Source organism: Kogia breviceps, chromosome 12, assembly GCF_026419965.1.
Source record: "Kogia breviceps isolate mKogBre1 chromosome 12, mKogBre1 haplotype 1, whole genome shotgun sequence".
Classification (NCBI taxonomy): Eukaryota; Metazoa; Chordata; class Mammalia; order Artiodactyla; family Physeteridae; genus Kogia; species Kogia breviceps.
In genome coordinates, this window is record NC_081321.1 from 46,993,006 (window position 1) to 47,020,868 (window position 27,863).

General features: G+C 34.8%; 1 protein-coding gene across 4 annotated transcripts in view; it reads left to right on the top strand.

The window, feature by feature from the left end:
- SLC16A7 (solute carrier family 16 member 7) overlaps positions 1–25,502 on the top strand; it is a 172,049-nt gene extending 146,547 nt beyond the window's left edge. For 3 of the 4 annotated variants that reach the window (XM_067009666.1, XM_059080691.2, XM_067009668.1), the window contains 3 exons: positions 13,659–13,802; positions 17,390–18,208; positions 24,061–25,496. In XM_067009666.1, the coding sequence (XP_066865767.1) occupies positions 13,659–13,802; positions 17,390–18,208; positions 24,061–24,347 (1,250 nt within the window). In that variant the 3' untranslated portion in view covers positions 24,348–25,496. Of the gene's footprint in view, positions 1–13,658; positions 13,803–17,389; positions 18,209–24,060 lie in introns of all 4 variants that reach the window. The other variant, XM_067009667.1, reaches the window with a different exon arrangement.
- The last annotated feature ends 2,361 nt before the right edge of the window (positions 25,503–27,863 follow it).

Consider the following 27,863-nt stretch of genomic DNA (forward strand, 5'->3'; position numbering starts at 1 on the left):
TTTAAGGCCAAGTAACTCCCTTTCAAATAATTGAAAATATCTTTCCTATATAAAAATCAACCTTCTCTAACTTTTCTCCTGTCTACTAACTCTCAGTTGAAAGTTTTTCAGATGATGAAAGGAAGCTATTGTTTTTCCTAAATCATCTTTATCCAAGATAAATATATACTTTTTTTCAACCATTCCTTATATAACATTATATCAAGTGTTCATGTGTGAAATAACTCTCCTCTTCAAATAATCCACTTCTATTTATCTAGCCCAGAGTATTTCAGTGGGAGCGTAATGGAATTTGGGTTTGGACAAGTCTTTGTGTTATGGATCTTGCACATTGCAGGAAGATTAACATCTCTGATCCCATCCATCACACACTAAAAGTGCTCCAAATTCTAATGAAAACAGATGTGTTCTCTAACATTGCCAACTGTCCCCTACAAAGAATAGATTTTCTCTCAGTTAAGAAGCTCTGATGGAAAAAGAAATATATCAAAACCACAATGATATTATCTCACAACCCTTAGAATGTTTATTATCAAAAAGACAAGAAATAATAAATGCTTGTGAGAGTGTGGAGAAAAGGGAACTCTTGTATACTGCTGGTAGGAATGTAAATTGTTATAGGCATTATGGAAAACAATAGGGTGGGAGGGAGGGAGACGCAAGAGGGAAGAGATATGGGAACATATGTATATGTTCACTTTGTTGTAAAGCAGAAACTAACACACCATTGTAAAGCAATTATACTCCAATAAAGATGTTAAAAAAAATTAAAATGGAGCTACCATATGATCCAGTAATCCCACTTTTGGGTACATATCTGAAGGAAATAAAATCACTATCTCAAAGAGATATCTGCACTCTCATGTTCATTGTATTATTCACAGTAGCCAACCTAAGTGTCCATTAATGGGTGAATGGATATAGAAAATGTGGCACATATATAAAATGGAATATTATCCAGCCCAAGAAAGAGGGAAATTCTGTCATGTGCAACAGCATGGATGTACCTGCAGGACATTATGCTTAGTGAAATAAGCCAGGCATAGAAAGACAAATACTGCATGATCTCACTTATAAGTGGAATCTGAAAAAGTTGGACTCATAGAAGCAGAGTGGAACGGGGGTTGCCAGGGGCTTAGGAGAATGGAGGAAATGAGATGTTGGTCAAGGGTACCAAGTTTCCATTACAAGTTGAATAATTCTGGAGATCTAATATATCACATTGTGACTTAGTTAATAATAAGGTATTGTACACTTCAAATTTGCTAAGAGAGTAGATCTCAGGTGTTCTCACCACACATGCACACACACGCAAACAGTAACTATGTGAGGTGATGGGTATGTTAATTAGCTTGACTATGGTAGTCATTTCACAATGTATACACATATCAAAACATGTTGTACACCTTAAATACATACAATTTTTAAAAATCACCTCTGATAATGTAGGTGGGGTTTTTGATTTTCTGTTTTGTTTTTGCTTTTGGTAGTCACAAGATCTCTGTTACTTCAAGTCAGCACAAGGATGTTGACCTGGGTGGGACTTGCCAATATTAATTGGTGGACCACAGAACACTTCCTATAATCTAGGTTAATATTAATCATTACCTTTCTCCTAATATGTCTATTAGTCCTAAATTCAACCTGTATTTTCCATGTTGTGTGTTAGAATTTCATTAGAGATACGGTAAAATGTCTTGAAAAGATTGTTGTGCTATTGTCTATTTCTTTGACATGAATGTACAGAAAGAAATGATTTTAGCTTTAGTTGATAAACATGCTGGGTGATCATAGTTTCTTATTCTAGATTTTCATAAAAATTCCTTTAATAATCTAATCTGTTCTTAGAAACCCTCAGAATTTATGTCAAATTCATTAACCTATGAAAAACATACTTTTGCTTGTTTTGGAGAAGTGGATTTATATTTCCATTATTCTGCTTTTCTCTAACATAGTCTCGGTTCTTTATACTTTAACACATTGATTTAATTATCTTATCAGCATCTATCCATGTTAGAGATACTCCTTTTTCATATTTTTCCATAAAAATCTTAATTTTCTGAGATTTGATTCTCATGCCTATCAAGTATCTCAGGTGTTACACATTTGCCCGTCTTGTCCCTTCTTTGGGTTACTATTCACAACTCTAGTTTTAACTTCCTCAGCTGTATTATCATTCTTCTCTTGAGTTTCCATTTCTACTCCAAAATCCACACTTGGCTTCTATTTTAGTGATCTTAAACTTATTTTGTATTTGTCTAATTTCTCCCTTTTCTGTATCAAATGGTTAATATACTTCTCAATCTAAACTCATATTTCTAGATGTTTACAGTTACTCCTTTGTTTTTTATATTACTTCCTACATTCTTTATAAGATTTTTAAAAATCTTTTAAAAATCAAAATATACTACAAATACCTTTCTCTTTTCCTGGAGTATTGTGATGTTTGCTTCTGAAAACCAGTGTTTGCATCTCATATATCCAGTTAATTCTCTGTCTGCGTGTCTTCATTGCAGGTGCTATTGCTACAAATAGCATATGGTATTTTCTGGAGCTTGTTGGTTCCTCATTCAGAACATACACAGTTTATTTGTTAAAAATGGGGTTTTTTCATTCATTCATTTAGACTTGCTTTGTGAACACTAATATAGCTGGATCCACCCATAGAGCTTCTAGATGATGCCAAAAGATATAAAATGTCTTAATGTAGCTTTTTTGGATAATATTGTCTTCTGGATTAACAACAAAGTTACATAGATTAGAAACTATATGTTCCACAATTGATTATAAATAATGAGACTTCAAAGACCATTCTTAACCTTTTAAAAAATTGTATTGTGAATTAAGTGTGTGTGAGAGTATGTGTCTGTGTGTGTGTGTGAAGATAGTTTGTATAAAGAGGTTAAATATAAGCCAAAGACAATGTCATATTTTATATAAATCTCCATGAAGCTCAGAACACCAATAAACCCTTGTCAACTTAAAACTCTCATTTAATTTATGAATGTGTGTAATGCAATAAATTTGCATGCCACTTGTTTCAGGAAACCTGTAAAACAAGCTATCAAACAAAATACCCAATTCTTCAAAGTAAATTTGAACAATAGCTTCTCATTGGACATGTGATTGAACCAAACATTTTTGTTCTAATTATTCTTGGTATTTCCAAATCATTATACCACAATATTTAAGGAAAAATCATCTATTTTACTACAGGTTTATCTGCTGGGATGCTTTCAAGGTAAATACTCAATAGCCTTCCACACTAACTAAATACATTACCTCATTTAATAAGAATTTTAAATATAGGGTAACCATAGAATGGCATCATTTGGGTTCCAAGTCCACTGTGATGCTCTTGGAACTGTGTTAGCTTCTGTGTTTCAGCTTTTTCTTCAGGCCAGCTCTCTTTCTGTTCACAGGACTGCTGTTGTGGTTCAAGGCAACATATGCAAATGAGACAACATTTAGGGATTTCTTGGTGACATTTTTTAAGCAAAGGAAAACTGTTCCCAGAAATTGCTAATAGATTTCCACTCACTGGCCAGAACTGTGTCCTAAACCCAGCCCTAACACAGTCAGTGGAGAAGGGAATGAGATTACCATGATTGGCTGTTTTAGTAAATCAGGAGTGAGTCCCACCTCAATACAGAGTTTAATTCTCTGAGCACATGGCTGCACAGTAAAAAGCAGATTCCTGGAAGGAATCAATGTTCTCCCAAAAGAGGAAGTAAGAGAAAATGGAAGCACAATCAATAACAAAGAGTGTTAGCCAAGGGAGGACTCACTTAAATATCAGTTACGATTTCTCTGATGATGACTATTTATACTCTGGAATAAGTAGAGAATACTAATTGTTACTACTCCATGGAACTTTATAGCATGGTAGAACTTATATAAAATATGCACAAAGAATACTTGGAGCACTTTCTTTTGGTACTATGTCCCTTGGATTGACAGCACACACACCCACACACAAATACACCTCTTTCTATACTATATACATAATCAAATACTGTAGTAGATAGTGGCAGGGCTGTTGGAGCAGATGGGTCTCATACCTTTAGTTAGGAATTTTGATTGCTTAAAACTAGTTGTTACTCATAAACCAAGGCACTTTTGAAGAGAAGACTTAAGATGAATGGAGATCATACACACATCTCTAAAATGACCTTTAACCTGGCGTATGTGCTGTATTTTTGTCTCCCATATGATTTAGGTAAAAAGAGAAAGGATATAGATTAAATATCCTCTTTTAAATCTTGTCTGCTATGATAAATCCTGATATCATACCAATGTAGTGATGGTGGCATCATATGAAAATCCTAGATGAACTTAGAAACAATTTAATCTAATTAAATTAAATTTAAAAAGTACTATCTACTATATGAAATATATTTATCCTATGACTAAATAAATTATAACTGAGTAATATTACACCCCTGCCCTGAAATTCTAGTGATTAATACAAATATGCAAATAAATATACCACAAAGTAGAATATTAATACTATCTTTTAAGAGGGATAGGAACAAAGTAGTATAGCAATTAAAAGGTTAGGGATTACATTAGACAGATGGGTTCATAGAATGCATTATGGCAGTGTTGTTTAAAACTAATTTTGAAGAATAGAGGGAGGGAAAGAATATAAAATGTCATAGGACTTTACACAATATCCTATGCACAATAAGAGTTATGAGGGAGGGCTTCCCTGGTGGCGCAGTGGTTGAGAGTCTGCCTGCCGATGTAGGGGACACGGGTTTGTGCCCCTGTCTGGGAAGATCCCACATGCCGCGCAGCGGCTGGGCCCGTGAGCCATGGCCGCTGAGCCTGCATGTCCGGAGCCTGTGCTCCGCAATGGGAGAGGCCACAACGAGAGGCCCACATACCGCAAAAAAAAAAAAAAAAAAAAAGTTATGAGGGAAAAATATCCATGAGCAGAAATGTATTTGAGCATCCTTTGGAAATGGCCATATTGCTTATTAGTTGCCTAAAACAGATGTGAATCTTCAATTTACAAATTGTATTTTCCTGACTGGCTAATGGAAATATATACATATACATATATTTTGAAGATACATTCTGAATTACATATTCATATTTCAAAATCCTATTCAGATTAAACTATTCCAACATTTAAGTATAAAAAATTGGAAACATGTCAGAATCACTTTAAATGTTCTACAGTTAGATCACACTGAGGTAATTCTTTGAAACTAAGTAAACTTTCAAGCTTTAGAGGAAAAGAAGGTATTTAGTAGATGTTAAATACTAAACGCTCATGTTCAAACCAGCATTTGGTAATGGGAATGGACCTATCATTACTGTCTTATAGTACTTGTGATTCACTTCCCAAATGTTAGAACTGGGGTCTCACAGAGGTATGAAACCAAATCAGGATTCAGTTAGGAAGAAGGAAGAGGGCATGACCCTTGGGTAGGTAACCAACAGTTACTGCAATACAGTCTTATTTTTTCTGTATTCCTAAATATTATTCCAAAGAGTAAGGAATGTGAAGAATAAAATTTGTGAAATGTGGTATTAAATGTAAATTTTTATTTTAAAGAATGAGCTTTATACATGTAAAAAATATTTAATCATTCCTCCCAGGAAAATAAGAATGACACTTTACAGGAGTGTACATAGCTGGCATAGGCAATTACAGCACAGTGCTTGCACAATCCTTAAAAACTGCTACTTTGCACCTCAGTTTCCTTATATAAAAAATGGGAATGAAGTAATGGTAGCAATTTTTAGAGGGGTTGTAAGGATTAAATGTGATTTTATATATAAAGACCTTAGAAACATGCCTTGTCCTCAAGAAATGTTATTTTTATTATTATGTAGCCATTGTGTCAGCCTTAAGTGAGAATGTCTTTCTGGTTGAGAATAGTGTAACCTATAAACACAAAGGAAGTGCTTAGCATTTCTGTCCTTGGGCATGGAAAATTAAAATGATCACTTCCAAATCCTTTGATTTGTATTAAAATATTTTGATAAGATGTCAATTTGCCCCTTTCCCCAACCCATCCCCATACAAGTAGCCTCATCCTTTTTAAACAGCTGTGATGATGTCAGGTTGGAGCAATCTGTGGTTGAATGAATATAGAAATGGGAGGAGTCCATATAGAGAGAGGAAAAGATGAGGAAACACAAAAATAACTATCTTTTCATTAAGGTCAAGTTCAAGAACTTTTCTCAGGCCAATGGCAGAACAAGCATTCAGATACAGGAAAAAAGAAAGATATTTAATATAAAAGGTATGAGAAATGAGTTTTAGATGTAAAGGTGTTTTTTTTAATTACATGTAGTCCCTCATTAAAGTTTGATAGTTTCATCTACTGGAATGGTGAGAAGTCTCTCTGAGGAGATGATATAACTGCAGAGATCTGACAATAAGAAGAATAAAACACTTACGTATAAGTGGGGGAGAACATTCCAAACAAAGGGAACAGCAAATACAAAGGTGAGTTTGAAGACCACCTCAGGCTCCAGGACCCTCTGTCCCTCTATTGCAACTAGCATGTCAATCAACCCCTTTCTTGATTTCTACAACTCAAACCATTCATTCAAAACCTTTGTGCACCATCTTATACACTTAAATACTCGTTGAATGTTGAGTGAATATACGATGAGTGTCTTCACCTGACATAAAGATTCATCTTGTGTAGAACTGGCTGAGCTCTAGTCAATCAAACTGGGACAATTATCACTGAGCAACGTGCTCCTTGAAGATGATTTACCTGTGTAACGTTTTTGTCTTCATCCTTTGCAGAAGCAGATGCAATTGCTGCTTCCTAATTATCAGGGACTCTCCCCTCATGTTTTTCACTGACCCCAAATGAAAGAAGATCACATGGAAAGAGAAACCAGGTGGATTTTCAGTCCCAACTTCAGTGCAGGGATAAACCTCAGGCATATGAACAAGTAGTGAATGAAGAGGATCCCACCCTCTGTCCAAATTAAAATAGGAACAGTTTTTTAATTCAAAAAAATCTCTTTGAAAAATATTTCAAATTTAGAAAGGCTCTGTTAGTAAGAAAAACACTGTCATAGTAAACACAGATAAATTTCTGTAATTGCAAACAACTTTGTCCCAGTCCTGCACTAGTGCTTTTTGTCATTTGACTTGACAGGATACCACATATACAAATTTGAAATAAAGCAAATGAAAAATAAATTATAGCAGTTTATCATTTCTTCTGTTAGTGTTTATGCTATGCATAAAAATGTTATATAGCACAAATTGATAGTCAATCCCAGTTCATGGTTTTAGATTGATCAAATATATTTTATGAAATGTTCATTACATAACATACTCTTCAAATTTTCTCACATTTATCAAGTACTCATGCAATATTCAAAAGAAATAAAAATAAGCCCTATGAGTTCATCCTTACAGAACAGAATAACAATATACCAAAGAATAGACCAGTTCATATATTCATATATATATGTTGTATATTTTAAAATATGTAACAAAAATCATCTGTTTAAAACAATATATACAAGGACTTACCTGGTGGAGGAGTGGTTAAGAATCTGGCTGCCAATGCAGGGGACAAGGGTTTGAGCCCTGGCCCGGGAAGATGCTACATGCCGTGGAGCCACTAAGCCCATGCACCACAACTACTGAGCCCGCGCTCTAGAGCCTGCGAGCCACAACTACTGAAGCCCACACGCTTAGAGCCTGTGCTCTGCAACAAAGAGAAGCCACCGCAATGAGAAGCCAGTACACCGCAACGAAGAGTAGCCCCCACTCGCCACAACTAGAGAAAAGCCGGAGCGCTTTTCTAGACCCAACGCAGACAAAAATAAATAAATAAATTTAGTTTAAAAAATATGTATATTATATATATATGCAAAACTCAAAATTAACAATAGGAGAGATATAGCATAGTAGTTTTATTCAGTCCCCAAGACCACTCCCAGGTTTGATGATTGGCTAGAAAGATTCACAGGACTCAACAATGTCTTGTTCATGGCTATTGTTTATTTATTGATTGATTATTACTCAGCCATAAAAAGGAACAAAACTGGGTCATTTGTAGAGATGTGGATAGACCTAGAGTCTGTCATACAGAGTGAAGTAAGCCAAAAAGAGAAAAACAAATATCGTATATTAATGCATATATGTGGAATCTAGAAAAATGGTACAGATGAAGCTATTTACAGGGCAGGAATAGAAACGTAGACGTAGAGAATGGACACGCGGGGAAAGGGAGGGTGGGACGAATTGGGAGATTAGGTTTGACTTAAATACACTACCATGTGTAAAATAGATAGCTAGTGGGAACTTGCTGTATTGCACAGGGAGATCAGCTCGGTGCTCTGTGATGACCTAGATGGGTGGGGTAGGGGGTGAGGGAGGTCCAAGAGGGAGGGCATATAGGTATACATAAAGCTGATTCACTTCGTTGCACAGCAGAAACTAACACAACATTGTAAAGCAATTATACTCCAATAGAAAAAAAAAACTAAATTGACAGAAAAAAATCATGGCTATTGTTTATTAAAATGAAAGGATACAAAGTGAAATAATCAGCAAAGGGAAAAGCATGCTGTACGAAGTGTGGAAGAAACCAGGGACAAACTTCAAGAGTCCTCTCCTGATGGAATCACAAAGGATGGGCTTAATTCCTTCAGCAACTAGTTGTGATGACACACGTGAAGTGGTGTCTACCAGGAAGCTCATTAGAGACTCAATGCTTAAGGTTTCTATTGGTTTGCTGATCACAAAGACATTCTTTGTCCAGAGGGCACCAAAATGCTAGACTCCCAGAAGGAAAGCAGGTGTTCAGCATAAACCACATTGTTTGTAAGACAGTGTAGGCATAGTGAGCCACTCTTATCTGTTAGGGAATGGTGGGAACATTTCTGAAATCCAAGTTCCCAGATGCCAGCCAAGAGCCAGCCTTGCAAACACGCCTGTCTAATGATGGCAGTCCTAGCTTTGCTATGTTAACTGTTTTCTGCACAGTAGTTAAAAACACAAGTTTTATAATCAGATAACTCTGGGCTCATATCTACATCGTAGCACATATATTGATGTTGACCTTGAACAAGTTATCCAAACACTTTGCACATCTCGGTTTTATCAACTGTTAATAGCTTTAATTAGGCAATTAGTTAATTAGGCCATGAAAATCATATGCAATAATGCATGTAGAATTCTCTGCACGATTCCTACAGAGTAATAACTCGATAAATGTTGATGTTGATAAATAATAACAGTATATGTGGCAGTTACCTTCACAGAGCTTAGAACAGATTATATGAACAAGTCTCACACAAATGAAACATTTCACACAAATGAAATGTTTTGTTCATGTGTGTGTTACTAACTGTAAGTGCAACAGGAGTTCTAAGAATGTAATTTATAAGAACCCACAAAAGCTTCCTTGCCAGAATGAGTATTCTTTTGCTAAGTGTTATGGTGCCTCAACCATAAAGGACAGAAGTAGCTGACAGAAATAGCTTTCAGAAGACAAAGAAGTAGCTGAAAAATAGGGACAATATTTTGATCCTTACATTGCTTTCTGATGAAGCCGTCCTTTACAACTTCATAGCTAGCATGAAAGTGGCCATTGTACATGACACTAAAGATTCTTAGATAGATTGGAAAGCTGCATCAGGAGAAATTAGTGGCTAGATCAGTCTGGTTTAGACACAGTCTGATACTTTTAGACACAGTCTGATATGTTTTTGGAAACAAGACATTATTATTCTTGCACACTGTTTTTTTAACTGCTTGACAAGCAAATAGAACAAAGAATTTTAATGAGCAATACTTTTGCTCTACCAAGATATGGGCTCAGATGTAACTCTCAGCAGGTGGAAGATTTTCTTTTTTTTAAGATAAATTTATTTATTTTATTTATTTATTTTTGGCTGCATTGGGTCTTCCTTGCTGTGTGTGGGCTTTTCTCTAGTTGCGGTGAGCGAGGGCAACTCTTCGTTGCGGTGCACGTACTTCTCATTGCAGTGGCTTCTCTTGTTGTGGAGCGCAGGCTCTAGGCGCGTGGGCTTCAGTAGTTGTGGCATGCAGGCTCAGTAGTTGTGATGCATGGGCTTAGTTGCTCCGTGGCATGTGGGATCTTCCCGGACCAGGGCTCAAACCCATTTCCCCCACATTAGCAGGCGGATTCTTAACCACTGAGCCACCAGGGAAGTCCCAGATTTTCTTTTTTGACATAACTAGTGATTAAGTACCATGATTACTGGAGAAACACATGCTGAGTAAAAACTTCCAGAATGGTTGAATAAATAGATAAATAAATGAATGAATGAGTTCAGAATATAATTAGGCCTAAGATTCCTCAACAAGGGACACCTGTGAGGCTAGTGCATGTTTAACAAAAATCATGTGTGATGAGAACTTATTTCCTTGAAACTTCATTTTTCTTGTTAATACAATAAACCGAGTTGCTTTTAAGGTTGGAGAGAGATGTCAGATGTTGTTGTGTTTTACACCTAATGTTAGATGTCTCCTTGGGCTAATATTAAGCATTTAGAGATTCTTTACAAAATAAGCTTATTTTATTCCATATCATAATTTTAATTTTGCCTCCACAACTATTACAAAGTAGAAATAATTTATGATACTTTATAAGCATTTAGTATTAAGGGGTATGGAGTATTGATTATTTCTAAATAAATCACTTATTAAGTATATCTTTTTTGTGCCAGAAAAAGATTATACATAATTATGTAAACATATCCCTTACAGGATATCATTTAACTAAGATATATAATTTAAAATAAAGTTACTGGGCTTCCCTGGTGGCGCAGTGGTTGAGAATCCGCCTGCCGATGCAGGAGACACGGGTTCGTGCCCTGGTCCGGGAAGATCCCACATGCCGCGGAGCAACTAAGCCCGTGAGCCATGGCCGCTAGGCCTGCGCGTCCGGAGCCTGTGCTCCGCAACGGGAGAGGCCACAACAGTGAGAGGCCCACATACAGCAAAAAAAAAAAATAAAAATAAAATAAAATAAAATAAAATAAAATAAAATAAAGTTACTTGTTAAAATTAGAACTCTCATTGCATCTTGACTGATACCACTGTAGAATTTATCAAAGCTTGCTCAAAAAAAGTGCCAACACCTCTAAATGTTTTCTTTAGTAGCTACTCTTAATCAGTCACAGTAATGGGACATAGCTTTGATGTGGTTATCCCAATCTAGAGCTATAATTATTTCCCATACATTGCAAATGAGGTTGTGATTCATAGACTATTTTCAAATTTAAATTTACACTATTTAGGCAAACACATTTATAAAATATAGTAATCAGTCAGCCTGTTTGTTAGTTACCCAGGCACCACGTAGAAAATGGAATATGTAATATCAGTGATACTGGGAAGAAATTGTTGTTATTAGTCCAAGTATTGATAAATGTATTTGAATTCATTCTGATAATCTAGTATTTATCAAAGCATCCATCACAGTTCTTAAAATAACTTGTTGATTATTTTTTCCTCTGGAAAATAATGCATTGAGGATTATAGTTGTGCTTTTATTATTTTATCCTTGGAGTCTGTCAACTGGCTTTATACCAGGAGCTCAAGAAATACTACATTGAACTGATCTGCGGTGAATTGAATTGAACTGAATTGGTTAAGTAATTTTAAGACAAGGAATCGACACCTAAATTCAGTAATTAATCAAGCTAATCAATTGATTCTGACTCTCCCCCTCTCAGAAAGGCTATTTGAATTTAGCTTCATGCTTTTAATTAAAATGTTCATTTCCTAAACCAATGTATATGTTATAATAAATAACTATATTTTATATATAATAATATATATTATATATATATATAATTTCTTCAGATGAGTTTTACCACATTAGAGACAGAATTCTATTCTTTTCACATCACCTTGTACAATTTTCATTGATTTTTTTTCCTCTAACCCTGCTATTCTTATAGAGCTGTCTTATATATGGCCCTTTTTAGATTTATTTTGTTTGGTATTAAGTGCAAAATGTGGTATTTTGTTTTTGAGTTCTTTTTCTAAAATTATGTGTTATTACCAATATCCTTTCAAAAGATATTGTCGAGTAATATTAAAGACTATTTGGCCACGAGTATTTATTTTTATAGGTAAAGAATAAAAATATTAAGTATAGTTGTGTGAAAGAATAAGGTTGTATTGACAATTGAATCTCAATGTGTTTTAAATACCATCCATGTAGAAGCTCTCAAATGTAATGCAAATTTTTAAGTTTTAGTATTAACTAAAATTATTTAATTTTTTCTAAGCTAAAAATTGGACTGAGAATTCTGACCTAATGTAATTTTTTTCCTCAAAGCAGTGCCCCTAGTTTCAGATGAAATATAATTTTAAGTTAAGAAGGAAATGTCAAAGCAAACAATTTACACTCAGACAGGTCTTATAAAGTGGTATGGACTTTCAATGAATCTAAGATAGCCTCAATTGTTAAGTTGCACCACTATTTTATGAAGTACCACTAAAGAAAAAAAAATGCTGCACGTTAAAATAAGACACAGCAACTCTTTCTTAATATTTAGATTTTTATTTTATAATTACCAAAAGAGCTTTTTTAGACATAAACATAGATTATTTTAATCATTTTAATCACTCCTGAATATTTATATACACACACACACATACACATATATCAAAACATGTATGTTAAATACATTGCATAAGGCATTCCTAAAACTTCATCCTATTTAGTATATAAATTACTTTTTGAGTCAGAGTGCTTGATGTTCATGTTTCCCACATTAAGATTTTTCCCTTTGCTTGTAAGGCAGCCTGTCTTAATAGAGAGAGCCACCATTTTCTCTGGCAGTTCTATCTAAACTGCTGCACCCATTCTGTAAATTTTGATGGTGATACTTTCTTGACCTTACCAGAATGTATCAACAGAAGCTTTTTCAAACAACAATCAGGATTCATATTCATATTCCTTTTTCAAATGGTCCTTAAATGGTCTGATTGAAACGTGAGGAATTTCCATTATCTAACCAAGCCACAGAAATAACAACCAAATTCAAGCATACCTAAGTCATGGTAGCAACATACTACCTATGACTGCCCCCTGATGGACAGGAATTGTTAAGAGACCATCAGTGTAAGACATCCTCATTTCTAATATAACGAAGTATGTAAACAGTTGGCGACTTAGAATAAAAAAAATATAGTATTAAAGAAAAGTCACAGTGGAGTATAATTTTTTAAAAATTCAGCTACAATTAAGGACATATATGTGTGTGCACAAACATACATTATTCCAGAAAATAAAATTCTAACGGACAAGTCATTTATATAATCCCTAGATTTTTGTTAGATATATTTACCTGCATTTATTAGGATATTTAGGCAGTTTAGCTATGTCCTGTTGAAAAACTTTTCCATCAAAAGTTGAATAATTATGGTCCTAACAAACTCTATGTTAAACAATTCTAATGTATTATTTTATGTGCTTGTATATATATGGGTAAAGATAACCAGTCAAATTGATTGGAAAGTATTAGAAAGTTTTCATGATATTCCATGTGAACTAATATTTTTCTTTAATCATTAAAATGTGCTTTCTCAAATTTCAAAATTAACAAATGTTACAAATAATAAATAAATAAATAAATAATAACCAGCAACTGAATATTTCTTAATGTCCTCTCTACCTCAGGTCCCATAAGTAGTGTTTTGGTGAATAAATACGGTAGCCGGCCAGTGGTGATGGTAGGAGGTTTGTTATGCTGTTTGGGAATGGTCACAGCCTCTTTTAGTACCAGCGTAGTAGAGCTTTACATCACCATGGGATTCATTTGCGGTAAGTCAAGTTTTGTTTTCATCTTATTTTCTTCTTAACAGTCCCTGTTGTTTACAAAGCTCTGTCAGAAGCATGAGCAATAGAACATTCTTATTGTTTTCTTTGAATTTCTTTTTTATATCAGATGGTATCTTAAAGTATTGCCATCTGGTACATCAAAATACTGGCTATAGGCTGGCCAATCAAATTTCAAGCAATAGAAACAGCAAGTTATCAGACATGTTATGTGTTATGATATAAATGTCAAAAATAAAACCTCTTTGGTTTGTTTTTACTGTTTCAACATTTAATATTCAGCCAGTGAAGATGGTATTGTGGACACAGGCTTTCTGGCATATAAATAGCTTCATTAAAAAAACAAATTTTCATTACTTATTACTATTAGTGTCTGACTTATCACTCATACTAGGTTAAAAATGGTGCCAAAAAGATATTTCCTGAATTCAATGATTAGCTTTCACAACAGAATTGTTGTTGCTTGTATTCTGATTAGTGGTAGAGCTCTGCATGGATATCCCTTCTTTTTCTTACTAAAGGATTCTGTTTAAAAGCTCTGAAAGGCACATTTGCCACTAAAGACAAATATTTTAAAATGACATCCTGTCACTTGATTATAGTTGTTTCTCATGCATGTCTGTAGACTCTAGCTGACATGAATATGTACATTTGGAAAACACAATCTTTATTAGCCCCAACAATAAATTGCATTAAACAAATCTACACTCAAAATTTTAAGAAAAATTAGACTTCAACATATAAAGAAATTGAATCATTTCCTTTTGCTCACAGATAAAAAGGTAAATGTATTTCTCTTTTTATGACTTTAGATCAGCCTAACCTTGCATTAATGTATTATTTGATTAAAAAATTAGACTATTAAAGCCTACAGTAATAGTGATGTTAAAATCTTTCTCTTTACAACCTATGGACAACTCTCTTCTTTTTTGATATGGTAAAACACCATTGACATTTTTTAAAACTATTTATTTATTTATTTGGCTGTGTCGGATCTTAGTTGCGGTATGCAGGATCTTTCGTTGTGGTGCACGGGCTCTTCATTACGGCGCGTGGGCTTCTCTCTAGTTGTGTCATGCGGGCTCTAGAGCACACGGGCTCAGTAGTTGAGGCATGTAGGCTCTCTAGTTGTGGCGCTTGGGCTCCAAGGCCTGTGGGCTCAGTAATTGTGACCTGCAGGCTTAGTTGCCCCATGGCATGTGGGATCTTAGTTCCCCGACCAGGGATCAAACCTGCATCCCCTGCATTGAAAGGCAGATTCTTAACCAACGGATCACCAGGGAAGTCCCTCTTTTGACATTTTAAATGAGAATCTTCTTGTATGTAAGAATTGTCATGGTGGAGTGAATGACCTTTCCTTTGTGCAGAAATACTACATACAGGTGACCTTGAACAACATGGGTTTGAACTGCAGGGGTCCACTGTACTACACGATCCATGGATCCATGGTTGGTTGAATCTTGAGAAGAGCTGGCTATAAATGATACATAGATTTTTAGCTATGCAGCGAGTGGGCCCTCCTAAACCCCACATTGTTCAAGAGTCAGCCATATGTCATTTGGCCATAGAATTCAGGCCGGGCCCACAAGTAGATGTATTAGGGAAAAGATGGTTTTGATGTTACTGTGTCACAAATATCAATAGCATTTTATGTTATTCTAACTTCAGTTCCATTCCTTTGGGTCTTAAAGGCTTTAGTGCTTCTAGTCAACCATTAAATATACCTATAAGGGATTTATCTTAAGTCATTACCAGCCAAAACTTCTTGGTATCTGAAATCAGACAGGTCTAGCTTTTAAACCTGACTCAGCACACATGAGCCGTGTGATCATGGATAAATAAACCCCCTTATGCTTCAGTCTCTCTGTCTTTAAAATGGGAAAATAATACCTCTTTCCTTTGGGAGTTGTTGTCATGATTAATGTAAAAAATGAAAATATGGTACTTTACAGAGAGTACCCAGCATTTTGTCACTTTTAAATAAATATTAGCATATAATAATAATCACAACATCATTATATTACATCTTACAGTTCTAGACCTTACTCGATTTTAGCAAAACCCTTTTTTGTTATTGATGGAATTGGAACTCAAGAAGACTTAAGTATTTACCCAGTAGTACACATAGGTAAGTAGTCGAGGCAGATTTAGATCTTTTGATTTCAAATCTCATGTTCCTTTTACCATGCCAGACAGGAAATAGATGAATACAATCTCCTAAGGAGAACTTGCATTAACTTCTGAAAGCAAAATTCCAGGTGACAGAATGGGAGCACAGGGAGGGAGGATGGCTTAAGGTAAAGAAATTTGAACTTGGAAACACAGTTCCTGGGTTTTAATTTGGTCCTTCCACTTACAAGCTGCTGACCATAGTTTTATTATTTAAATGTTGGATCTAATTACACTCATTCTGCATATCTCACAAGTATAGCTGAGGTAGAATCAGAGAGCATACTGCCATGTCACTCTCCAAAGTATGTTCTTGGTTCCTTCTTGTCAGTTTTTAGAGACCCTATGAAAATATTTAATACAACTATTTGTATTAATTTGTATTAGAGGTTTGCAGTAAGTATTTGTACTCAGAACTCAGTGTTCCAGAATCTTAATACTTAACCAATTTGCAATACTGTCTCAATTTACATAAACTGGTAAATGCAGAAGAATTCCTACTTCTATAGATCCTAAAATAATACAGAATAATGCCCAGGCTAAAGGGGAAAGAGAGGTATCAACAGTTTGTATAAATCAATTGTATTTACTTTTTAAACAAACTTATTTGTTTCTGTTGCCAAATAGTACCTAGGAGAGCTATAAGAAGTAATTCATTTCTCAAAGGCGATACTCAACACTGTCAAGGTGCCCCTAGAAACAGTAGAAACTTTTGACTCATATAAACAATCAGCTTTAATCCCTGAAATGAGAATATGTTTCAAGCAAAACAAAAGTTACTTATTTTTTAGTTAATATGCATGTACCTTTATAGTCATGAAATGTGGAATGTGAGGGATGAAGAGCATGAAATCGATGGCATGAATTGATGACTCTTTTTTATTATTTGCATAGCTTTGAAAGAGATATCTCTGGGAGACCTAAGATTATTTATAAATGACAACCTTTTTTAGTCTGTTCACTCTATTCCACTCTGAAAGAAAGTATTCACATTTTAAATGCACTCTTGGCCACAAGGAAGGTATTTATTCTCTATATGTTTATATAAATATAGAGGTTAATTTGTTTGTGGAATTAAGTGATTGTAACTAAGAACGAATGAATCCTGTCCCAGTTTCAACCTATTCGATGATTATTGCAACAGAAGTAGAAGTTCTTGGTTTTATTTTTGTGTTTCAAAAAGAAAGGAATATGAACCTGTCATGCATCTCAGGTGTCCAGTTATGAGAACCTTTTTGTTTATGTGCCATCCTATTGATAATACATTATTATTAAAAATTACTACGTGCTGTTGCATTTTTAGTTCTGCCATTTTCACTTGAATGTACATTTTGAGGAGTAATTTCTTTTGTGAGTGGCATAATGTGTTTGTGTTTTTCTTCCTTTTGTTTTGTTTTTTTTAGGTTTAGGTCTAGCCTTCAACCTGCAACCCGCCTTAACAATCCTTGGCAAGTACTTCTATAAGAAACGGCCTATGGCGAGTGGCCTCGCAATGGCAGGAAGTCCTGTTTTCCTAAGTACACTGGCTCCTTTCAATCAGTACCTCTTTAATACTTATGGCTGGAAAGGAAGCTTCTTAATTTTGGGAGGTTTATTGTTGAACTCCTGTGTGGCTGGGTCCCTTATGAGACCTGTTGGACCCAAACTAACTACTAAGAAGTCTAAAAATAAGGTTGATATAAGAGCGACTGATTCAGGCATGAAGAAAAGACATAAGAAGAAGTCAATATGGGCAAAAATTGTTAAGTATTTAGATTTCTCCCTTTTTAAGCATAGGGGATTTCTGATATACTTATCTGGAAATGTCATTATGTTTCTGGGGTTCTTTGCCCCCATTATATTCTTGGCTCCATATGCTAAAGACAAAGGAATTGATGAATATTCTGCAGCTTTCTTGCTGTCTGTTATGGCTTTTGTTGATATGTTTGCCAGACCTACCGTAGGATTCATTGCAAACACCAAATTAATCCGACCCCGAATCCAGTACTTCTTCAGTTTTGCGGTTTTGTTCAATGGATTGTGTCATCTCTTATGCCCGTTGGCTGAGGACTACCCAAGCCTGGTGGTGTATGCTGTATTTTTTGGCCTTGGATTTGGGAGTGTTAGCAGTATCCTCTTTGAAAGTCTCATGGACCTTGTTGGTGCTCAAAGATTTTCCAGTGCTGTGGGTCTCGTCACAGTTGTGGAGTGTTGCCCCGTCCTTCTTGGTCCTCCTCTTGCTGGTAAGAATATTTCTCATCAAGGAAAGCAGAAAGCATGAAATTAATATCCATTAGCCAAGACTTTCTTTGTAGTGTAAAATGTGGTTTGTAATAATAGATACTAATTGCCTAAAAGACTGTGGGTGTGTTAATTTTAGCCTTTACTATGTGTTTTTACATTTCCTAATTAGTCTATTTTAGACAAAAATTTCATTCAGAGCCTGGAGTTATGAACTTCAGAATTTAAATTAGACTGATAATTAGCATAATTTTCAGGTTTTTACCTATATCAACTTGTTTTGTGTTTTTAAAAAATGTATCATAAAAATAAAATTCCACTTTATCATTGATAAACAGATTTATCCTCTTTTGTATTAAAATGAGTCAAAAATTTGAAGTAATGCTCTCCAAAGGTCAAGATCTGTTTTCTTACTGGTTATATTAATATGGAATTTGTTACATGCTTAAGGAAGGAATACTTTTATAATATCACTAATTGGAATATATGAATAGGAATGCAAGAATGAAGGGAAGTTCATTCAAAGTCATTTTCTTGATCAGATACTTATATTCCATATTTATAACAATTACCTTTAGATTTTAAGATCTAAAATACTATCAGTGATGTCTATAAAAAATCTCTATGCTAAATTATCTAGTAAGGATACTGAGTAAAGACATATGTATAAGTTCATTTTTGAAGTTGACTTTGTTTAGTTTTAGACTTCAAGGTTATAAATATTACACTTTTTGTTGGCCAGTCTTTTTCAGTAATCACTGTATAGCATTGCTTTAGTTAATGCTAAATGTAGGTATTTACTTAGACCTCTTGGCCTGCCCCCTAATGGTCACAATAATTGCTGGGCTAAACAAATTTTTTTGTGTGTATTTAAAATCAGTGTTTAAAGTCTTCCTACATGACATCAAGGAATCATTTTGAAAGTGGGAAAATTCCTGCTTAAATTGTTAATCTTAGGGCACCATTGACATTCACCTTTTGCTTTTTCGTTTGGTCAGGAATGAGTGGTATAGTTGTTGACTTTTTCTGTCCACCAGGACTGTCCTCTGGTATCTAGTACAGATGCTTTGGGTGGTATGTCTCTCATTATAGATATGCCAGGGCACCAAAGCAATTTTCAAAGTGAATGAAGCCAGTAGGTCTTATTCATTTTGGCCAATATATGCCTATCTTTTCATACAGAATTAGTTTTACCAAATGGGTTTTAGAAGCCTATTCATTACCAATAAAATTCTTAGTATCAACAGAGAGAAATTTATTTCACCAGTCATGGTGGGATGAAAAAAATCAAGTCAGGTCAATAGGCATAGTGGTTGGGTGCTATGGAAATGAAGGAATCTGATTTGGCCATTTCTATCTGGGCTGAGACGTATTTGAATAATATTTACATCAATTTCAGTATCCTGAGGGCTTATTTTGTTAATATTGCCAAACTATTGCACCAGTGGGATCAGTGGCAGTAATTGATTTGGGGCTCATTGTTGAAGCTCTCAGGCTATAGCCATAAAAGAGTAGCCATTTTTTAATCCTATTTCTGCCTCCTGTTATCCCTGATACTCCTTGGCTTTTAGACTGGCTTTTCCTCTATAGCATTCAGTCACTACTAGCATGGTGTCTGGCATATAGTAGGCACTCAATAAATACTTTCGAGTGAATGGGTGTTGTTGCAGTTACTTCTTATACGGTTGCTGCTGCTGCTACTAGTTTGTTAGTACAATAGTGAAAGTCAAGGAGAGCATGATTTTTATTTTTATTTTTTTCAACCTGAACTTTCACTGCTACATTCAAACAGAGCTGAAACTTTAGTTCTGGAAATCATATCTGCTTTCTTGATGATGCTAAAAATTCCTCAGACATTTAGAAAGTATATTGATTGGGCAATACAAAGTGATGATATAATTCTGATGGGGCAAAAGACCTAATGTTTTTCTATTTAGATATGTAATAATCATTGTATGAATAGGAATATTTGACTAAAGTTAGAATGGAAAATTAAATTACACAATTTTTGTTTTGTTTTTTATGTATATACCATACTTACTCAAATTAACTCAAATAAGTCCATTCTAACATTTACCTAATTAAAGCAGAGAACTTTGTTGAAGTAAATAATTTCACAAGTAGTTAAATTTAATACCAAGCCACTAACTAGATTCTAGTCAGATGATGGAAATTCTTTTTTTTTGAATTTTATTTTATTTATTTTTTTATACAGCAGGTTCTTATTAATCATCAATTTTATACACATCAGTGTATACATGTCAATCCCAATCGCCCAATTCATCACACCACCATCCCCACCTCTATGCGGCTTTCCCCACTTGGTGTCCATATGTTCTCTACATCTGTGTCTCAACGTCTGCTCTGCAAACCAGTTCATCTGTACCATTTTTCTAGGTTCCACATACATGCATTAATACACGATATTTGTTTTTCTCTATCTGACTTCACTCTGGTGACAGTCTCTAGATCCATCCACATCTCAACAAATGACCCAATTTCATTCCTTTTTATGGCTGAGTAATATTCCATTGTATATATGTACCACATCTTCTTTATCCATTTATCTGTTGATGGGCATTTAGGTTGCTTCCATGACCTGCCTATTGTGAATAGTGCCGCAATGAACAATGGGGTGCATGTGCCTTTTTGAATTACTGTTTTCTCTGGGTATATGCCCAGTAGTGGGATTGCTGGGTCATATGGTAATTCTATTTTTAGTGTTATAAGGAACATCCATACTGTTCTCCATAGTGGCTGTATCAACTTACATTCCCACCAACAGTGCAAGAGGGTTCCCTTCTCTCCACACCCTCTCCAGCATTTGTTGTTTGTAGATTTTCTGATGATGCCCATTCTAACTGGTGTGAGGTGATACCTCATTGTAGTTTTGATTTGCATTTCTCTAATAATTAGTGATGCTGAGCAGCTTTTCATGTGCTTCTTGGCCATCTGCATGTCTTCTTTGGAGAAATGTCTATTTAGGTCTTCTGCCCATTTTTGGATTGCATCGTTTGTTTTTTAAATATTGAGCTGAATGAGCTGTATATATGTTTTGGAGATTAATCCTTTGTCAGTTTTTTCGTTTGCAAATACTTTCTCCCATTCTGAGTGTTGTCTTTTCGTCTTGTTTATGGTTTCCTTTGATGTGGAAAAGTGTGAAGTTTCATTAGGTCCCATTTGTTTATTTTTGTTTTTATTTCCATTACTCTAGGAGGTGGATCAAAAAAGATCTTGCTGTGATTTATGTCAAAGGGTGTTCTTCCTATGCTTTCCTCTAAGAGTTTTATAGTGTCCGGTCTTACATTTAGGTCTCTAATCCATTTTGAATTTATTTTTGTGTATGGTGTTAGGGAGTGTTCTAATTTCATTCTTTTAAATGTAGCTGTCCAGTTTTCCCAGAACCACTTATTGAAGAGACTGTCTTTTCTCCATTGTATATCCTTGCCTCCTTTGTCATGGATTAGTTGATCATAGGTGCATGGGTTTACCTCTGGGCTTTCTATCTTATTCCATTGATCTATGTTTCTTTTTTTGTGCCAGTACCATGTTGTCTTGATTACTGTAGCTTTGTAGTATTGTCTGAAGTCAAGGAGTCTGATTCATCCAGCTCCATTTTTTTTCTCAAGACTGCTTTGGCTATTCGGGGTCTTTTGTGTCACCATACAAATTTTAAGATTTTTTTTGTTCTAGTTCTGTAAAAAATGCCATTGGTAATTTGACAGCGATTGCATTGAATCTGTAGATTGCTTTGGGTAGTATAGTCATTTTCACAGTATTGATTCTTCCAATCCAAGAACATGGCATATTTCTCCATCTGTTGGTATCATCTTTAATTTCTTTCATCAGTGTCTTATAGTTCTCTGCATACAGGTCTTTGGTCTCCCTAGGTAGGTTTAGTCCTAGGTATTTTATTCTTTTTGTTGCAGTGGTAAATGGGAGTGTTTCCTTAATTTCTCTTTCAGATTTTTAATCATTAGTGTAAAGGAATGCAAGAGATTTCTGTGCATTAATTTTGTATCCTGCAACTTTACCAAATTCATTGATGAGCTCGAGTAGTTTTCTGGTGACATCTTTAGGATTCTCTATGTATAGTTTCATGTCCTCTGCAAACAGTGACAGTTTTACTTCTTCTTTTCCAATTTGTATTCCTTTTATTTCTTTTTTTTTCTCTGATTGCTATGGCTAGGACTTCCATAACTATGTTGAATCGTAGTGGTGAGAGTGGACATCCTTGTCTTCTTCCTGATCTTAGAGGAAACGCTTTCAGTTTTTCACCATTGAGAATGATGTTTGCTGAGGGTTTGTCGTATATGGTCTATATAATGTTGAATTAGGTTCCCTGTATACCCACTTTCTGGAGAGTTTTTACCATAAATTGGTGTTGAATTTTATCAAAAGCTTTTTCTGCATCTCTTGAGATGATCATATTGTTTTTATTCTTCAATTTATTAATATGGTGTATCACATTGATTGTTTTGCATATATTGAAGAATCCTTGCATCCCTGGGATAAATCCCACTTGATCATGGTGTATGATCCTTTTAATGTGTTGTTGGATTCTGTTTGCTAGTATTTTGTTGAGGAGTTTTGCATCTATATTCATCAGTGATATTGGTCTGTAATTTTCTTTTTTTGTAGTATCTTTGTCTGGTTTTAGTATCAGGGTGATGGTGGCCTCATAGAATGAGTTTGGGAGTGTTCGTTCCTCTGCAATTTTTTGGAAGAGTTTGAGAAGGATGGGTGTTAGCTCTTCTCTAAATGTTTGATAGAATTCACCTGGGAAGCCAGAATGATGGAAATTCTGACTAAACAAATAGGTCTATTTCCGAATCACCTGGAATATACATATGATATATAATATGGATTTGTGTATACTAAATTTTGCCAGTAATAATTATTGTTAAGAACTAGATGCCTGCATAAGCAAGAGGCAAAACTAAGTATAAACAGTGTAAACTGAAGCACGTTTAAAAATCAGTAAGCTTTGCAATTGTATGGCACCAGGCAAGTTTTTCAATGTTCTCAATAATCAAATGGAACAAAAACTTCCTTCCTGATTAGTTTGGCCTTAATAATTTAGATTCAGATAAAGTGAAAAACTGTGATTAGCCTAAAAAGTGACATGACACTTAACCAAGAGGTTTGGTGAAGCCATTTTACAGAGTAGTTAAGAATACGAGATGCAGACAGACTGGTTAGAGCCCAGATTCTGCCACTCACTCACTGGCTATGTAACCATGGTCAAATTACTGCATAGTGATCTTGTAAGGATTAAATGCAAAATTACAAATAAAGTGCTTAGCCTAGTGCTAGGCATAGAGAAAACATTTAGTAAATATTACCCCCACTAGGAACCTTATAAAAGCCTCTGAATTTGTCCTAAAGAATGTAATTTTTCCTCTTTATCGAAAAGATAGTAAATGTGGAAAGGTTGAAGCAATCTCAATATGTATGCTATAAATCTGTTCGTATATATGTTTACATTTGTAAATACATATATGTATTTCTACACATGTAGGTTTAAAAATGTATCTTACATATTTATGTATCTATGAATATATACACAAACACATATATACCTAGCTTGTCTTGGTTGTACACTTTTATTGAGGGTAGTAATTTTCAATAAATTTAATATACTGGTAATATAATGCAGAATGTGCCTGTAAATGCCTTTACTATGCATATGTGGAAGTCATAATCTAGAATATTTTTTTCTTTATTAAACTCTCATTTAGTATTAACTTAAATAAGAAATAGGTATGCAGTGTGGAGAAGAATTTATTTGAAAATGTTAACATTTTATGGCTGATTTATTGTGCTGTCTTAAAAGACATTCTTTGTCTCTTAGGTAAATTGGTGGATGAAACTGGACAATATAAATACATGTATGTGGCCTGTGGAGCTATTGTAGTCCTAGCCAGTGTGTGGCTGCTCATTGGCAATGCTATAAACTACAGACTGCTCGCAAAGGAAAAGAAGTTGAAAGAGACAACAAAGAAAATACATACACCTGAGTCCCAAGAATCTGAATCCTTGAAGACATCCAAAAGTCATGATGTTAATGTCAAAAGTATCAAAAGTCAAAAGTCAAAAGGATCAGGGGTTAATCCCTCAGAAAGAGAAACTAATATTTAACAAGAATCACATCTCTAATTTCAGTGTTTATGACTTTCTTAGGAGTATTTTTTTTCAACATATTAGAAGGTTTTTAGTTGAAATGAGGAGTCATAATTAAGTATGGAAAAGAGATTTTCCTTAATGGCAAAATTTTTTAAAGTTTGTTTTTAAAACTTATTTGGGCAGTTAAGTTTTAAGATTATGCATATAAAGAATTCATGCAATGGGTTTATTTCCATACATGGCTCTGGTTGCGGTAGTTAACATGATTTTGAAGTCTTCCAGTGACTTCCATCTTGGTTATAGAGATCTGAATCCCATACCACTGGTTTAAGTAGTTAGAAGGAGTATGTTTAATCCTGTAAGACTATCCTCTCCACGTTTCATTTTTTATTTGATATTAAAGTGTGAAATGGAATTGAAGGAAATGAATTTTTCCCAAACATACACACACTGACTTTCACACATTTAAGAACAAGCACACAGGGCATTTGGAGAAAAAAGACAAGTTCAAAAAGAATATTATCACTGCATTTTTTTGAATCCATGGAGAAAAAAGAAATGTGTTACATCTGCATACTACTTTACAGTGTGGATTTTAAAGATAAGAACATGGGTGAAAATGAGGGTGGCCTTAATTTGAAAATACAACTAACTGCTGTAAAAAAAAAAAAAAAAGCATATGCATATATGAAATAAATTTGAAAAAACTCCATTTTAAACCATTATTTCTGAGCACTGTCCTATTTGATTCATACATGCACATGATTTCTTTGAGGAGGATCACCAGTACCTGGTGCTAGTGAATAAAACCCTCAAATAATTTTCAGAATTTACTAATATGTAAATCAAATTAAAAGCCTAAATGACTCCTAGCAATGAGCTGTCTATTGATTTTAAAAGGATGTTAGTTAGTAATCCAGAAAGTAATAACCAGGGACTTCTTTTAACCAAATTCAATCCAGACTCGCTGTTATACTGAGACATCAAAGTGGAATCAACCGGAATCCTGGTTGACAGCCTTACATATAGGCAAAATTTTAATTTTTCCCAACATATAGTGGTGATCAGAGGGTTACTGTTATGAGTAATCCACCTGAATAAAGCTAAGAGTGGGAGGTGCTTATAGTGAGCCCTCGAAGCTCTCTCATTTCCCTCTCCTCCATGACAAGCAAAAGCAAAAACCAGAAATCCAAACAGGCTTTTTACTCAGCCACTGAACATATCTCATATTATAGGAAAGGTAGCACTTGAAAATTCCACCCTCTACCGATGAGCTTTCCTGCTGCCTGTGGGTATAACTAAACCAAGAGACTTAAAAACTGCTTCTAGAGCTGGAGGTTGTGTATGATTTGATATATACTTGGAAAGTGTAGATTTAGTTTATAACTTGATAGAAGCCTGCAACATGCCAACCCAGGTTAATTTAGCAGTTTCTCATTTTCATAACTATGTGAAAACATCTGGGACTGAATCACTCTTGAATACAGAAGCATATGATAGATCTGTGCATTCAGAACTATAAATACCTTTTTTTTTTTTTTTTTTTTTTTTTTTTTGTGGTACGCGGGCCTCTCACTGTTGTGGCCTCTCCCATTGCGGAGCGCAGGCTCCGGACACACAGGCTCAGCGGCCATGACTCACGGGCCCAGCCGCTCTGCGGCATGTGGGATCTTCCCGGACCGGGGCACGAACCCGTGTCCCCTGCATCGGCAGGCGGACTCTCAACCACTGCGCCACCAGGGAAGCCCTATAAATACCATTTTGAGTAAGTACTTTAAACAAGAAAGAATTTATACATTAAGTATAAAGTTATAAATATTCACCTTTATAAATCTGAAGTTTAAGGTCATGATTAATAAAAAGAATTTAGTTCTTGATTATTGAAGTAATGTCACTTTTAAGATGTCAAAAGGAATTTGCCGTTCTTCTTACTATTATTATTGCAGTAGAGGCAGGTGCTATTCTTATTTCCTTTAGGATTGCACTTGGATTCCAAGCTTTTGTAATAGTTAACACTAGGGATTTGATTTGTAAACTTTAGGCACTGTTTAAGCATGTGGCTCATGTTTAGCAAGCTATATAAAATTCTGTATTTCAATTAACATTCAATTTTTTGCATAGAGAAAGATATTTGTATTTTTAAAATATTAACTAAAACAATATGTGCCAATACCATAGGTAAATAAATCAGGGAAAATGTGACAATATATAGTTGTTCTTAATTTAGTTTCACCCTATCTTGAGTCTTGAATGAGCTATTTTCATATTATTAGTGTTTGTATTGAACTCTGACTTGTCATAAAAAGTGTGACATTATAAATTGTTCAGTAGCTTTCCAATCTTAAGTGTTTCCAAAAAAGTGCCTTGAATTCTCTGTAGATACATATTTAAATTAATATAGATAATAGACCTCTGCAACAAGTAATGATCATGGGGTTTTAGGGCTAAGGCATAGTCCTTTTTATCACCTACTGGTGGGTGCATTCCAGTGGCTTTCTCCATGGAAGAAGGTTTATTTACTTGCTGATGAGATTCTTGTCAAGTCAAAACCAATTTGTATTTGTTCTATTGCTCTTTGATCATCTTCTTTAACTTTTCATTCCTAACACTGATTATATTAAATTGTTAAAAAAGAACGGGAAGTGAAATTGCACATTCAAAGCACATGACATGATGTATATGGTCATGCCTGGCAGTAGCACTGCACAAAGTTACAAATATGTATGCATCTTAATTCCTATAGATAAATGTTGAAAGTTAAATCACAACACACTTGAAACAGTGATATAAACTCACACACAGGTTTCAGAATTGTTTCAGGGTAAAATAAATGTTTCAAGTTGTTTAATCTCCCAAATCCCTTTAACTTGTTAGAATATTTGTTGCTTGAACAGAATCTTTCAGAGATTGAGAAGAAGATATCAACCTAGAACATTTATTTTTATAAAGTTGCCTAAATGAAGGAGAAAATATAGTTGGCTTTCTGCAACAATTAGTGATTAGTCAGAAAGTATTTCTTGCCCAAGGGAATGACAGGTTTTAGATGATCAAGACACTGTGAAGCAAAGTCGGAAACCATTAAAATACCTTTCAGTCCGTTTTTCTGTTATGGAATTGTGCAGAAGGAAGGTTATCATAAACCTGGGTACCAAAATAATTCATGATCACTGGCTAGTTTAAGTATTTTTCCATTTGTGATAACAAGACTCCTTGTATTTTTCACCATTTAATCTTAAATGTTCCTTCACTAATTTATGAATGCAATATGGGATATAGACATGTCCTGACACATGCTCATCCTCTTTCTTGATCCTTTTTGGAGCCAACCAGCACACATTTAAGAGGCAGTTGGGTCAGGTTCTGGTGTCCTTCACATTGGAAGACAGGATGTTTTCTCAGTGTAAATTGACATGGCTCATGAATTTCACTTCTTTAGTACCACCTTTTCTCATGGGTCTCCCCTGGACACTAGGAAATAAGTAAAATAATTTGGTTTGATGTATTTGAATGCACACTTTAAAAATCTAGGTA